This window comes from Oryza brachyantha, chromosome 1, assembly GCF_000231095.2.
Source record: "Oryza brachyantha chromosome 1, ObraRS2, whole genome shotgun sequence".
NCBI classification, from domain to species: domain Eukaryota; kingdom Viridiplantae; phylum Streptophyta; class Magnoliopsida; order Poales; family Poaceae; genus Oryza; species Oryza brachyantha.
In genome coordinates this window covers 16,913,667-16,930,125 of record NC_023163.2, presented here as the reverse complement: position 1 = coordinate 16,930,125, position 16,459 = coordinate 16,913,667, and the positions used below count along the sequence as shown (strand labels likewise).

Genomic DNA, 16,459 nt, shown 5'->3' with positions numbered 1-16,459 from the left:
TAGTTGTGTCAATTTGGTTGTATCTTGAGGCACATGCTCTGTGGTTGCATAAGGTGTTTTAATTGGACCTTCCGGGTAGTCCATATGTCCCTCTTTTATGATTTTTGTTTCCCTTAAGGATGATTAATTTCTTCTCTTTTTATATAACGATGAATAGCAAATCTTTTGGCCTTAGTTTTAAAAAGGGAGTACCATAGTTTTTGCGTGTCATCATTCCATGACTTTGATATTTGTATGATACAAACTATATAATCCCCTTACCAAGTTATTGGGTTAAGTATACAGGCCGCGTTCATTTAGGGCGAGAGGGAGGATTAAGTTATCCGGCGTGAAAAACGTAGTAATAAATTAGTATATGATTAATTAGTTATTAATTATTTAAAATTATAAACATATTAATATAATTTTTAAAACAACTTTCCTATAGAAAATTTTTATAAAAAATACACCGTTTAACATTTTAGAAAGCGTGCACACGAAAAACATGCAGCAACAGATTACTATTCAACTGTTCAAGTATTCAGCTACACATGAATCATTTCCAGTAAAACCTCATACACATCCACCTCTTCCCAGATTAAGATTATGTGATCTATTCAAAGACTACTATGCCTGTACTGACTTAAAATCGTCGCTAAATTTCTTCCCCTTTTTTAAGTTTTGGAAGAGAAGCGTATTCACGTAGAACCAGTTTCTTTGCCTACTTACAATGAACAATCACGGAAGCATTTCCCGGATGCCGGTCATGAAGAAATGGCAGGTGAAACTGCACCCGAGTGGCTGGCAACAATTTCACTGCATCTGCTGATACCTTCGAACGACTGCACGCATACTCCTGAAAATCCCATCAGGGCATGGAACACGTTTGGAAGGCTCGTCTGAAGATTGTTCAGTGTCATGGCTCGACTAGTCCTCACGGAGTGCAGATACCTAGCCTTCTCCTCCTCGACCTGCTTTCTGAACGTGTCCAGCTTTGCCAATGTAGGCTGGCCCGAATTTTGCGTTGTGTTGTTGCTGTGTTTCTCTAACAGGGAATGGAACTTGCTCTCAATGTTGTCAGATTTTTTCTTCAGCTGACGCTCCTCAGTTTGTTGTACAACTATAGAGTGTATAACTGACAGAAAAGTTCTTATTGCTTCCGCCGCTACCTGTTTATAAACAGAACATTTAGAAAAAGAACATGAAGAAGGAAATCAAAGTGAATGATTATTATAAAGCTCAAGTTCTTGCGTCAAAAAAAAATAAAGCTCAAATTCCAGCACATTAGTACAATATAAGGATGGGAACATCTTTATTTAATAAAGTGACATCTTCCTAAGCAAAAGTTTCTATAAGCTTGATTTCACCGCATAATAATTAAAAGTAATAAAACAGTTTGGTTTCACTCTACCTTTTCAGGTAATCCTGTAAGAGCTCGCTGGAGTTCTGCGCACAGACTACGAATTCCCGATGAACTTTTCATAAAGCCATCGTTGTCAGGCAGGCAATCAGTGAGTTTAATCCATTGGTTAAGGATGGTAATGTAGTCACGCTGTAAGGCGATGAGGTTGCAGAATGAACTATGCCATGCAGAAACTTCAACTTCCAGCTGAGATGTTGCCTGACAATGAGAGTCAGTTGTTGGCTCATTCCCTGGTAGGTTGCCTACAAGACTGGCTTGCTGGGCAATGTGGTTCTGAACCTGATGGCACTCATACATGTTTCTCCACATATGCACAAGCCTAGAACAGAAGAAGCAAGGAAAGAAGGGCGTCAGAAGAGATATATCATAGAACAAAATAGCATCAAAACAAGGAAATTTTGAAGTATTAGCAAAACAGCATTGTGGCCATGGCACTAAGCTGCAACAATAACTTGATAGTTGATACCTTCATCTGTAAATGATGGAAATAATTAAAAACATACATGTTACCACATTGGTGTCGCACATCAAAACTAGGGTACTTCAGAGTAATATAGCTTATATTTCGCTAGGAAACTATCATGAACTTCAGAGGGTATGACTATACCAACTTAAAAAGCTTATACTTTCTCTGATAAAAAATATTTGTCATTTAGGACAAAATTTGGCCAAACGTCTAAAATTCCACAAACAACTTTGTGTTAAAATAAATTTATAAAACCTAATAACTTTATGATATTATGATACTACTTTTCGAGGAGAATCTTTGTATATCATTTGTGTTGTATTTAAACTATGCATTTAAGAAATAATCGATGGTCGGAATTTTAGAAGTTTGACCAAATCTTGTCCTAAACGACAAATATTTTTGAAGGGAGTAATTAGGAGCTCTGAATGAAATATAAATGTGAATTAACAATGGGAATAATGTTTGAAATGCATTACTGTATAGCACTACTGCATATTAGGAACTGAAAGCAGATACTGTGCACATCAAAAGTTTGAAGCTCACCCTGCAGATAATTCAATAATCTGAGGATATAACTCCTCATCTCTGAGCTTTGATATGGACAAACATGTTAAACCAACAGCTTCCTCCAAAGAGATTATCCGAGCTTGCAATTCCTCAATATTATCTCGAACTTTCTCTGCATGCAATTTATCATGGTCACCTGATTCTAGTCTTTGTAGCAAAGAGCTGTTCTTTCTGTACTGGAGCCTTGCAAATTCTTCATCCTGCAACATAAGATGATAACAATTAACAACATATAGACTTTGAGTTTTGGTCGGTAAACTTTGGTAGCAGGTAAGCATTTCATTATCATGTATTAAGGTATCCTGTTAATGGATTACAAACTTCTCTACTGGAGAAACAACTCCCAGATATTAAGAAACCTGAAATCTACCATACGAACTATTAACTCCTACATGACAGCATTGTGCAATGTATTGTAAAGAAATTCAAAAACAAAATAACATTAGGACCTGTGTAGTTCACCTTAACCAACTTGTAGAGTTTTTGCTCCTCGTCATAAAGTTTCTCTAGTGTTTTGCCATGGTAACCGTATCCAGAGGAATCACTCGAATGCATTGAGGATTGTCTATTAGCTTGTGCAGATTTGAATGACCAGTTCCATGAAAGTGTGGAAAAAACCTTGGCGGATTTGGAATTCTTTCCTGCACCTAGAACAACAAGTATTATTCTTTCGAAGTGGTTGGTTGTATATATGTATGGAATGTTCATGGTCTTGAAACGTCTTTCACTTCCCATGGATGTATATATGTATTTTGGGGTATCTAAACACTACATACATATACCTTAAATTAATGGTAAACAATGACAAGATACTCAATATAATACCTTTGCTTGCCTCTAACTCTGAGGGATCTGGCTGCCCACCAGAAGAGTCCAAAAGTATGACAACGTCACTTCCGCTCGCCGCTGCTTTCAAGAAGTATTCATCAATTTCCTTGGCAATTCCTGCCAGCGACTTTTTACTCCTCCAGACCGCCGCTGAAGAGTCTGAGTCCTTTGTCACCCAACTAACCATTGATGAATTGTCATCACCTAGAGCCCTACTCTTGACTTGATTCAATTGGACACTGCTCACAATGCCATCAACATTGCCAGAAACACTTTCATCGTCATATCCATCAAATTCTGTGTTAGTCTCCACCCAGTTATCATCATCCATGGTCACCTGTGAGGCCACTTCTTTATCAATTCTATCGGCCAATGAAGATGGAAAATTTAAGGGACGCATTGGAAAAGGTTCCAAGTACTCCCAGTCACAACCAGGTGGTGGGGGAGGTGGTAGAGGAGTCGAGCAGCTGTCACTGTCATCGTCATCGTCTGTCGAATCGTCCCCATCGAGCTGATCATCTCTCTTTTTCCTCCTTATCACTATCGGACTAAACGGTAGAGGTGGTGGAGGGCGCGGTGAGGGTGGCAATGAGGATGTCATCGAGTATGCCGGCATTGCAGATGTCACTGAGTATGCCGGATGTGCTGGCGGCGGCAGTGGCGGCGGCGGCGGCGGCGGTGGAGATGGTGATGGAGGCACTGCAACACCTGCAGGGGCCTGCTGTGATAATGCAGACTCCACCTCGGCAAATTGCCGAAGTGTTGCTCCTGTGTTTCGGAGTGACTGCAGGTAGGCAGTGTGCGCCGCCGCAAGATCGACGCGGCGGCGCACTAGCTGCTTCATCAGCCTCCTCCTATCCTTGCACCTCCTGACGGCCTCCTCATCCTCCACTTTGGAGTGCGTGCAACCCATTTGGACTGCAGGTAACCAGTAATCTTGGAACGAATGGAGATCGCACCACAAACTGAACCCCCAAAAGCGTGCCTTCCTGCCCCAAATTCCGAATTGGCTGGAATTCGTCGCAATTCACACCAAAATCACGAAGAACACGCCGTAACGTGGCCCGGATTTCAGTCATGGAACATGTACATGACAGAATCCCCAAACAAAGCTTCCTTGATTCCGACGAAATTCAACGAAATTGCCCTCAATTTGCACCGAACTGCAAAATTGCTCCTCTTCTCCAACAACCGCCCACTAAATTACATCCTGCCGCTCCCCCCCTCCCCTCCCTTCACTCTCGCATCGAATTCTTGCAGCCAACGGAGTTGATCTAAAAACGAAAGATATCAAGATATCAGACACAGCAAACAAGAAAGGCAAAAGACAAAAAGCCACAGATTCTCGAGCAGAAGCGCGAGGCGGGCGAGTGCTTGCCTTACCCAGAAACGGCTCCACACATCCGCAAGAACTGCTCCCTCCCAGCCCAGGTCACCAATCTCGGAGTTGCTGGTCAGCTTGGAAGCTAAGCAGGATTGGAGAAAGAAGGATCTACACATCCACAAGAGAAGAATATGCCAAGAAAGGCAAAAGGAAGGATGGACAGAGGACGGAGGAAATCGGCAATGGCATCATCTGACCCTTCTCAACCCCCAAGAACCCATCTTTCTCCTTCCTCTCTATCTCTCTCTCTCTCAACCCCAAGATACAACTACAGAATTACAGACTGTGACTGGTAGGTGGCAACAATTGGGAGAGAGAGCGAGCGAGGACAACGAGAAGAAGAAGAAGAGTGGGGATTTTCGGTTGGTTTTGCGGGCAGGTACTAGTAGCAGTAAAGCAGTACTACTACTACATTCGTCTAAAGGTATTTCGTCTTTTTTTTTCCTATCTTCTTTACCGTTAAAAGATTATAATACGTTTTTTCAACCTAAATTAAATTGTCCTTACATCGTGTATATTTTCTTAAAATATACTCTATCTGTTTTATGTTTTATATTATGAGACTTTCTGCGTACGTCTAAATTCATATTTTGTACGCGTACCTATAAATCTAAATAATGCTATAAAGTGTTATAATATAAAATAAAAAACAATATAGTAATTGTTATTTTAAAGGTACTTTTTTTAATACAGCACTCCAGTGGAGAAGTTGTGCAGGAGGGGAATGGATGGATGGTGGGTGGGGGTGGTGTAGGAAAGAGGGAATGTGGTCAGAGCTGCCACTTTTCCGCTGCCACCGAAACTCCTCACCACTTGTCCTCTTCTCTCTCCATTGCCTCTGGTTTTGTTTTTCGTTACGTGCACGCCGGCTTGTTCACCATGAGCTTTTGCCATGTTCACAAGAAACAACCACCTCGGAGGGATTATGGATCCATGTGAATAAACCTCCCGATCGTCTGTAAAACAACGTTTTTGAAATAGTGGTTACAGCAAGGACCCTCTTATATGACCGAGGCAATAGAACTGATGAGATGCCCTCGATTTCTTTTCGAGAACATGGTAGCCGAGTCATTTATTCTCCCTCGATCTTGGTAGCACACCATGGTCTTACTTACTTTCTCATATTCTTCCATGTTTATTTGAGCAAAATAATCATATGGTAATAACATAATAATCTTAAGATAATTTTCAAATAGAGTTTATTGGTGAGACATCTATTTTGACGATAGATTTCAACTTGTCATTTAATTTTGAGTTTATTGACTGAGCCCGTCTTTTAACTTAATTTTTTAGCTAACTTGGCTAAAATGTGAATAAAAAAATTAGAGTCACTTTGATTAGCATGGCACATTCTTGCCACATTTTTAATTCCATGTAGAGCCTATATAATTAAAAAGAAATATTGTCACAATTATAGCTATGAACCAAACATACTTACTTATTCCCGTCTAATTTGACACGTGGTATTCATGGACAAGTTTAGGAAGCTAACCAAACAATCCATTATTATTTTCAGTAATTGCGATGGCTTCTTTGTTTCTTTTAAGTGCAGGAAAATAAGATTGTTTAGAACCGATGGGATTGAATTTTCAATATATTTCCACGCATGATCATAATATGGATCTTTCAGTGACAAATCCAGGAAAAATATTAGGAGGGGCTGAACGAAAGAGAATTGCTTATAGCCCTTCATTCTCTTTAGTAATACTAGAAATTTTGTTGCGGAGGCTGAGTGGTGGTAGATCTGTCCTTAGGATCTTTATGGTGTAAGTAAGATAGTAAGGAAGGTCATGTGCCCTTTCTACACAGATGCAAACCCGCTATGGATGCAAATATAGACTTCCATCGTTTTGTATTTTGGAAGAAAAAAACAAGATGACTTATTTACGAAAAAAAAATAATTTATGGATAAACCCCATATATATATATATATCCATAAATTCAAAAGCAAATATTATAGAATAAACTACAATAAAAAACATAAATTCAACTCTAAAATTAAATTTTATAGTTTAAAATTTGAAGCAGATGCATAAGCTACAAGAATAAATGTGTTCTAGTATATTATTATTCTATGTTAAATTAAAGACATACAATTAAAAACATATACCCTTAGAACATATACCATTGTTGTTAAAATAAAATTTTGAAAGCATTGCATGACCTGTCTACTGCAAATTGCACTTATCTTGTGTGGCTGGTACACATGACGAAAGATGGACACACGCACACACCACACTCATACGTGTTGACATGTTTTTTGTAATTATAATTACACTACAGATGGGCACGTGCACACACTGCATTCATATGCCTGCGAATGTGCCCTCTAATCCATGCTCAAAGAGACAGGAACCAACGGCACTTCCCTGTTCTCATTGAATTTCTATTGAAAACTCATCTACACACGTAATATTCGTGGACACTAGGATTTAAACTCTAGTTGATGGATCACCCACGACTCACCACCTACGCGATAAGTGCCTTCCCATACACATCGACATATTCCAACAAAGAATATTGGATTTTCTCAATATACCAAATCTTTTGATTAGGTTGTTAAGCAATCTTCATTTGTGAAAGTGATAATTTTTAGAAGACAAATTATTGTCGTACCTATCTATTGAAAAAAAATTCAAAAGATATTGCACACGTCAGAGTAGCGTGTACCTAGTACAACGATCTATCCTAGGAGTCAAAACTGATTGGTTAATTTGCAACTACTTAACAACAAAAGTGTACTTACTCCTAATAGAACAAGCCGTGTAACAAGTTTGGGTTAGCTTGTGGGTGGCGCTAACAGTTTTCCAAAAACACTGACGGCAGGACGAAGCGTGCATCTAGATGAGATATAATACACCTAACATAAGTACCACAGTGGAATAAAGAAGTGTTGACTAATTAGCTCGCTACTATTTCTTTATGGTATTGACGCAGTGCCACCAGAAAATAAATCATGAGCAAGAAACACACAATGTTGATAGGATTGGATGTAAAAATAATACAAATAATTTACTTGGAGGAAAATCTCATAAGGTTAGATTTCGTGTTAAACTTCCTCTAAAAATCATCATGTCTTAAGGCATATAATTTTAAAAATATCAATCCTTTATTCCAAACAACCAAATAAAAATATTTTCCATAACATTCAAATCCTACAAAAATTCCTCTACAAAAGAATCATTTGTCTCAAGGGCGCCCATGTAGGAACCGTAAAACATATAAACATGAGAAGAAACCTAGGATCAAGGTGGCATGTGTCTAGTTTAAATCCTTAGGATTTTGAAAAATATATTCGAATTAACTAATTTGTTGTTTTGATGCCTTATGGTAAAAAAAATATAGGGCTTTGTGAAATATCTTGAAAATAATCGCATGTCAGAACTCCTTCAAAATCACATGATTTAAACCATCGTCTAGGAATTTTGTAGGAATCTCAAATGCACACCCCTTTGTGCCAAAGGAGCACAAATCAAGATGGCGTGAGTGTGCTGTGAAAGAGATACACAAGAAATTTTTTTACCATGAAAATAATCTCATCTCAGAAAATTTTCAAAATCCCATGATTTTAAACCATCCTGTAGGAATTTTATAGAAATATCAAATGCACGCTCCTATCAAAATCAAGATGATGTGAGTGTGATTCATTTGTGTTCGACTTGTACTCGAAAAAGAAAAAAAAAACAACAGGGAAGTGCTCTATGTTCTTCTTTTTGCAAAGTAGATTACTAATATTCCAAAATCCATGGTACAGTTCACCACGAACTCAACTTTTTTTTTAAAGATGCAAAAGCTCGTAACCAACATTATCATTCGATGTGACAACGCACAGTTTATGCTGTCTTATTCAGATCGTTGTTGCTACAGTATAGGTGTTTAAGGAACTGTGGCCTCCTAAACAAATAGGAATAGATAGCCAAAGCACCTGATGGTGAAATTTGCTGGAACTTTTAATAATGGAACATAAGTACCGGACCATGCAATGTAAGTGAGGTTAGAGGTTTGCTATTGGACTTGTCGAGTCAATGTTTAGAGGGTGTATTACTGTATTTAGCCGTAGACCACGGTGGCTCAGTGGTTTTAGTAGTAGAACACTCTACGAAGTGATTTGCGGGAGACAACGTGAACATGAAAATTAGCTCGTGGACACCATATATACCTAATAGAATATTCAGTTATGGTTGAATAAGGCTGAGAAACCATGTGAAAATTCTAAGCCCCGGTCTTTTCGCTTTTGCTTATCCTTACAAGTCAAATTTAAATTTTAAACCTTAAATTTAGAGTTGATTTTGGTGTTTTTTCGCTGTAGTTTATTTTTTAACTTTGTCTTTAAATTGCCAAGAATTACATATATAAAAGGTTTATTTATGCATTATTTTTTATTTACAAATATATCGTTTGGTTTTATATAAAAAGACCAAACAATCATCCCCTGAAATACCCCTAGATTCACATGTCGGTTATCCCCTGTGGAGCGACGGAGCAGTGGGAGAAAGCCGACATCGTCGGAGATGTGAAGGCCACGGTGCATGAGTGTCTCGACGACTGGTGATGGCATTTTAAAACTTACAAGCTTACATGCAGGACCGTGCGTGAAAGAGAGACACAGATATAGAGATGGGAGATTTGACATATGGGTCTAGAGGTATTTCATAACTTTCATGTGCTTTTGTTTCTCCTAATCAACATGAAATGAATATTCTAATAAGTAAGGTGTCCATAAGATAAGTTTCACATTTACATAGTATCTTTCTCCAAAAGTCACTTCATACTGTGTACCAAAACTGTGAAGTCATGATGTGTAGCAAAATTTGTCTAAAATATAATCTGTGTGTATGTCTTTTATGTAATAAAAAGAGATATTTCCACATTAAAAACTAGTTGGTGTCCATCCGCTGCAACGGATTTACAGTGATATATTGTATACAAAAGTACAATGTTTTTTTTTTCAAATTGCATGGCATATGTTACTAACAACAAGTGCTCAATGTTAATTATGATCCATGTTGTGTCAATTCATATACAAACTGGACAACATGGGGTTGATATATGCATCTCAAATGGAAACTGGACAATATTTTTATATGCGTCTCATAAGAAACTGGACAACGTAGTAGGAGTTGGAGTCATTCCACAATTAACATTGCTTTAATACATAAATTTTTGATAAACTATAATTGATAGATTTGAAGTAAAAGCAAATATGATAAAAACAAAGGAGAGTTCTTCAGTCTTTTATTGTTGTTAGAAAAATTTAGCCTTCCTATTTCTGCTTAATGAAACAGAAGAGCTCCTGCTTCATTTCAGAAAAAAAGCCAACCTATCTACAATAACTGTAGCTACTAATGAATATAAAAAGATACAAGAATCGTCGAGTACAAATTACACCAATATATCCTTAACCAAAATTACTTTAAAATAAATCACAACCTTTCTATAAAATTTAATTATAACTCTTGCCTTTTGAAAACACATTACTAAAAAAATATGCTTATATTGTGTCCGTTCAAAACAAACATTTCCGTTTTCTTTAGCAAATACTAAGGTGAGGTAAAAAAATCGTTTTTAGTCACTTCAATGAGCTATTTTTTTATATAATTTTGAATTGATTAAATTCTCTTTCCAAGCACTTGATTGACTATGTAATCATTAGAATTATTGAAATTATGTGAATTAGTACATGAATGTCTATCTTGTAGTAAAAGAATGAATTATAGAAATACTTATATTTTGGAATGGAGGAAATAAGTTGCAACCAAAATTTGAATTTTAAAAATTATTTTAAAAGTTTTTTCCATCATAGTTTATTTTTGAGCATTTTATTTTTAAGTTACTTTGAGCATTTACTTTTAAATTACTACCGACACGTATATAAAAGTTACGGTCATAAATTATATTTTGCCAACAAACCGTTATGGTTTATGATCATCATAAGCGAAACAACGAACGGAACGTAATTTATGTGTTAAACATTATTTCAAAGCCCTACTAATTCCTAAACAAGATGAATCGTCAGGGAGACAACAAAACCTAAGGGACTCTGAGTCTTAGGCTCCCATCATTTTACTGTTAGGAAGAAAAAGAGGAATCGTGTTTTTACAAACAAAAAATAATATAAGAGCAAAACTTTCATATACATGTTACCATGATGAAAAAAAACTACAAAATCAAGTCTATAATTAAAATTTAAAATTTAACTTACATAATTAGTTGTAACTAGAAAACAACGGGAGCTTTTAAGTTTTAATCTCTTCTGCGTGGTGGCCTCACCGCAGTGAGAGTGAGCAGTGTACGTGTACGCGGTTGGGTATGTACGTGGTCGTAGGACTAGTAGCAGCGAAGCGTAATTCTGCCGGCCAAGCCACCGGTTGGCGTTGGATCCAGAAATGATGGCACGTTCGGCCGAGAATGATGACGGTGTATTCGGTTGGGTGGATGGGTGGATCCCTGACCCGGGGAAGGCCACGAGGAGGACACAAAAAAGGTCAGTAGTCACCTTCTCCCCGCTGCCTGCACGACGTCACCCATCGAGCATGTAACTACGAGCGAAGGCAGCAACTCATTAAGAGCCAGCTCAGGCTGTTTTTCTTCTTCTTAAAAGAAGGGGCCCCTGGACTTTGGGAGGGCAGAGAGACAAACACGACGAGTATTATATATATCAAGCGGTGGGTGGTAGGGATGAGCATTTTGTCCTACAGGTCTTGATCGGAGGCTGAGGCCGGAGGAGGGTTTATCCCCACAGAGACCTAAAGAGGTAGATTAAATTTTAAAAGAGTAAAGACTACTAAATTAAAGCCTCAAAAGATAAAAGCTCATTTAAATCCTACCCCTACCCCACCGTCCTCTCTCTGTCACTCTCTCCCATTCTCTCTCACATGCTATCTCCCTCTCTCTCCTCTCTCTCACGGGAGCAGGTGATGGCGAGGCGGCCCGACGGCCCGGTAGGGTAGCGTGGTGGCGGCGCGACGACGTCAACCCATGCAGCGACGTAGTGGCCCAGCGACGACGCGTCAACCAACACCTCGCCATCCCTCTCTTCGACGACAGTGGTCGCCGTCAACACTCCTTACTATCTCTTTACAATGTTTTTCGAGGTGTCACGGCCCCATCCAAGGCCTAGGCCGGGGAAGACATTGGCCCCATTTTTATTTTTAGGATCGGGGTGGGGGAGAAGTTCAGAGCCAGGGCCGTTCTTGTCTAACCTAACTCTAACCGGCCCCGTTGTCAACCCTAGTGGGTGGGCCATTTTGGGGTACTCGTTTTCTAGCTAAGGGCCTTTTAAAAATATATGAATTTTATGTAGTTCATCTTATTTTTTAAAAGAACAATTCTTTGGCCAAAGAGGCCAATTCACCGTAGTGCATGTTCCTATGAATTTGAGTCCTGTTTAATTTAGCTTAGTATTAATTTAATCTAAATTATTAAGCCAACTTACTATAAGTTGGATTATTATAAGCTGAAGTAGAATAATGATCTGTTTGTTTTATGGATTAGTAGAGTCCTAGGTTAATGAGTTTATATGGTTAAAGTCTAGATTGAATACCTTTAAGTTTTTTTATACGTGATTCATTCTTTTGTGATTTTATATAACCAGTACGAACAAAAGAATACAAGGCCAGACGTATACGACATGCGTTACCTGCCTCCGCCTGGAGCATCGTCGTCGTCGCCTGCCCCGATCAGCCGATCTGCAACCACGTCGTGCCCAGTGTGCCGTCGCTGCCGCCTCTCCTGCCCTATCGGCAGCAACTACTCGGTCCACCTCGCGCTCGGAGAGGATGGGGTACGATCCTGTTAATGGCACGTTGGAGGCGTATGTAAGGGCAGTGGGTTTTTAACCATCCAATAATTTAAAAATAATATTTTTAGAGAAGCTTACCGGATATTAATCTGAGATCTAGATTATAATAATCCGTCACAATAATCCGTTTGTTTTACCTCACTCTTAATAAGCTGGATTATAATAATTTCAAACTGAATCAAGATGATAAAACTAGAGTGAGACTGACAATTTTGTCACTCTAAAGCGGAAGCAAGCAATCTTAATACTCCCTCCATATTTTTTATATGACACTATTGACTTTTAAATGTACGTTTGACAGTTCGTCTTATTCAAAATTTATATCTAAATATACAAAATTATAAAGCATACTTAAAGTTTCTATAATAATAAATCATATTATAACATAATAATTACTAATTATATATGAATCTGTGTCAAAAAATAGATTTCTAGTAAATCATATATGAATCTTCATCTTCTAACACATGTACTCTATTTCCTAGCATCCCAACCATACATGGAAAATGAACAATCCAGGCTATGTGTTGTTGCATCCGCCACAGTAGACCCACGGGGTTACACAATCCGTTCTTATGTGTCCGGTTAGTAGTTAAGAGTAGGTTCTCAAAAAAAAAGTAGTTAAGACTAAGTGGTTGTTTGGATCCGTGACTTTTTTAATCCCTCGTCACATCGGATGTTTGGACATTAATTAGAAGTATTAAATATAGACTGATAGTAAACCTAATTGTATAAATAAAGGCTATTTCATTAGACAAATTTTTTAAGCATAATTAATCCACGATTAGCAAATGTTTACTGTAGCATCGCGCTCGCTAATCATGGACTAATTAGACTCAGTAGATTCGTCTCGCAAAATAGTCTAGAGTATAAGGTGGGTTTTATTAATAGTCTATATTTAATACTTCTAATTAGTGTCTAAACATTCGATGTGACAAGAACTTAAAAATTAAAAAAATTAGAGGGAAACAAACAGGCCCTAAAGCTCCAAATAGTACCTCTAACATCTTTACCTTGCAGAGCTGATAGACGATGGAGCTACGCCCAGATGTTCCATCCAGTCATGTATGCACATCATCAAATGGAGGTCAGAATCTAGCTGCCTTCTATTCTGTGATCATGATAGTGCAGTTTCCTCGGCGCTTTCACACTATCTTTACTCGGTCCGTCCGTATCAAGCCACATCATCATCGCGACCTCCTCCATCTTGCTTGGCTCCAGGCCGAGGAAAGACTCGATCAGATCACCATCAAGAAGCCCTGGGCCGCACCTATGCACCTGTCATCACAGAATGACCGCCACTTGGCAACACTCTTCGCATCGTCTTTTCGTTTCTGCTTATGTTTATAAGATAAAATTTAAAGTTTCAACTTTAAATTGAGATTTGATTTAAAATTTTTTCACCAAAGTTTATTTATATGAGTTTATTATTTTTCTTTTACAAATATATCGTTTGATTTTATCTATAAAAAAACCCAAACCATCACCTCCTCGATGTAATCAACAAGGACGGACTGCAGCTTCTCGAGGAACATATATTGGTGATGTCGAAGAGAGGCAATGACACCAATCAACTATTTCTGAGCCTGGATCGTGCACAGCGAGGGGACCATGATGGAATCTGTTCACATAGTCACCCAGATGGTACTGCCCAATGACTAGAAAGCCTCCCGTTAATGCCTTGTCTGCATCGTTGGGCTTGAGCATGGTAAACAGGTTATAGCAGTTGTCCGCGCCAATGTAAACATCATTGTCTAGCATCTCAACTGCAGTCATCCAGGTTGTGTTATAATCCCTAGCCACCTCTTTAATCAGGCTTTCTTCTTGCTACCCAATAGGAAGGAGCACCAGCAGTTAGTATCAAGCAGAGATTGCTGCAAACTTCAAAAACCTAAGATGCAAAAGATGGAAGAACTGAGAATTATGGATACCATGTACACCGGTAGTTGGCAAAGATATTGATCTCGTCATGTCTCCAACCAGAATGAAGTCACCACAGGTTTGAGTGTACAAAGCCAATAAAAATGCCCACCGTAGGCACAATGTTGCAATTCATGAGTACTATTGCTTTGTAACAACCACTTGTATAATCGGATCTTTTTTGATTGATAGTAGCTAACAATTTTACCACCATTTTTTCGTTTCTACTTATGCTTATAAGCCAAAAATCTAAACTTTTAATTTTAAATTTAAAGTTGATTTTATGGTTTTCCCATTGTAGTTTATTTTCTAGTCTTTACTTTTAGATCGCCATGAACACATACATAAAAGTTTTATTAACAAATTATTTTTCGTTTGCAAATATGCCATGCAATGTTTTCCCTGGAAAACCCACACAATCACCCCTTCCATTCGTCCCTACACAAAGTTGCATTGGTTTTAAAATAACAGTGATTCGATGTTCTGATTTTTGCTAAATTTCCTACGGTAGTTTTTGACTAGATGCAACTCTAGGCAAAAAAAAAAACAAAAAGGAAACACAGTTTTTTAGAGTTTATGCCAAAATAAGCATGTAGTACTGCTCAATATATCATAACACAGGGACAGTGGCTAGATATACAAATAATAAGCACCACAAACTTGCTAGAGAAGAAATGTGGGTCTGAAGATAACTAGAAGCAAATCATAAGAACAACAAACTTCCACTAGATCCCCACCCCCACCCCACACACTTTTATTTTGCACACTTGAGACAAGAGAAGAACAAAAGACTAGAGGCAATTAATAAGGGGTATATTACTTTTTAATATAATTTGAAAAGAAATTTCAGGATTCTGCATACAGTAGGACCATTAGATAAACTAATGAAACACTAGTTCAAAATAAGCTTTAAAATGAGTACACTGTACATGAAACAAGTTTGGATAACATTACCTTTGTGAGTTCAGTTTCCTCAGGCAAAACATATGCTGTTCCCACACAGTAGTAAACATTATTAACATCAGAGAATGAACAGCTGATGACATTGAGACCACATTCACAAGTAGCAAGAGTATGTGTTGACAAAACCCCAAAAGTTTGATAATCCAATAGATGAACAAAATGTGACTCGCTTAACTCGGGAAAGCTCTTGATACTGCAGAGAGAAACTGTCCGGAACTGTTCCTGGAGGCAGATGCAACGTGACTGTTCATTCAAGGGAATTGTGCGGATACGAAGCTTTTTGACATCATCAATTGATTGAACTGAAATTTACACTCTTCAGCTACCGCAAGACTGCCAACAAGAAGGCTCAATGAAAATTCACGAGAAACATTGCTGATGAAAGAGGTAACATGAGAGAGAGACCTTTAAGGAAAAACAGCTCTGTTAAAAGAGCACACATCGTTTTTTTTTTTTTTTAATTTGACATGACTATAGAGAAGCTTCTTTTCACCGCTTTATATGACACTTGTCTATCTGACGCAGCAAACACATGGGTTCTATTCTTCATGGCAAATGCACGGAGGCTGATTGGTTCTGTCTTCAGCAAAACCTTGTTTCTGTCAGACAGTTAACATGTACATGTGTTCAATACAAAACTGAAGAGGTGCCCATCTCCAAGAGCACAGAATAAATATGACACCTGAGGAAAAAGGCGCAGCCTCCATAATCTCAATGAACCAATTGTTCTTTGGCAGGAGAGTGACATGAGGAGCATACCTCTTCGATGATACACAGCAGAACAGAATGAGGAACAAATTTCTCCACCTAAATTATCCTTCCTAATAAGTTCAAGGTCAGGAAGTAAAATAATCCAATGCTTATGTCTGTCCAAATCCCAACAGCTGCATAGAAACTATAATGTAGATCTTCAACAATTGGATTTATGTCAAGAAAAGAAATCTCATATTTGAATTGTATATGTTTCACTTAAACCAGCTTACTGACTGCAATTTCTACGTACACAAGATGAACATCACCAGTTGCCAACAAAACCGGCAAGATAAAGATCACTGTATCGCATCACAAACTATAACATAAAGCTATGAGCAGCATAAAAAAGGTAAGATCCTGAATATGTGATTA

At 38.1% G+C, this 16,459-nt stretch overlaps 1 protein-coding gene across 2 annotated transcripts; it reads right to left on the bottom strand.

Moving 5' to 3' along the window:
* Positions 1–470: 470 nt before the first annotated feature.
* Positions 471–5,018, bottom strand: LOC102718120 (protein ALTERED PHOSPHATE STARVATION RESPONSE 1-like). Of its 2 annotated transcripts, none has more exons than XM_006644251.3 (6): positions 4,650–5,018; positions 3,264–4,540; positions 2,901–3,085; positions 2,415–2,638; positions 1,391–1,721; positions 471–1,148 (listed from the first exon to the last, which is right to left on the bottom strand). In XM_006644251.3, exons 2-6 carry the CDS (start codon positions 4,177–4,179, stop codon positions 744–746), a joined length of 2,061 nt encoding a protein of 686 aa, XP_006644314.1. In that variant the 5' UTR covers positions 4,180–4,540; positions 4,650–5,018; the 3' UTR covers positions 471–743. The 2 variants fall into 2 exon arrangements, with proteins under 2 accessions (XP_006644314.1, XP_040378926.1); XM_040522992.1 differs by having other exon boundaries at positions 482–1,148; positions 2,901–3,079.
* Between the last annotated feature and the right edge of the window lie 11,441 nt (positions 5,019–16,459).

Coding starts and splice junctions, on each gene's coding strand:
- LOC102718120 (XM_006644251.3), bottom strand. CDS start 4,179: ATGGGTTGCACGCACTCCAAAGTGGAGGATGAGGAGGCCGTCAGGAGG. Junction 2,639..2,900: donor AACTCTACAAGTTGGTTAAG/GTGAACTACACA, acceptor CTTATGTTGCAG/GATGAAGAATTTGCAAGGCT. Junction 1,149..1,390: donor TTACAGGATTACCTGAAAAG/GTAGAGTGAAAC, acceptor GTTTATAAACAG/GTAGCGGCGGAAGCAATAAG.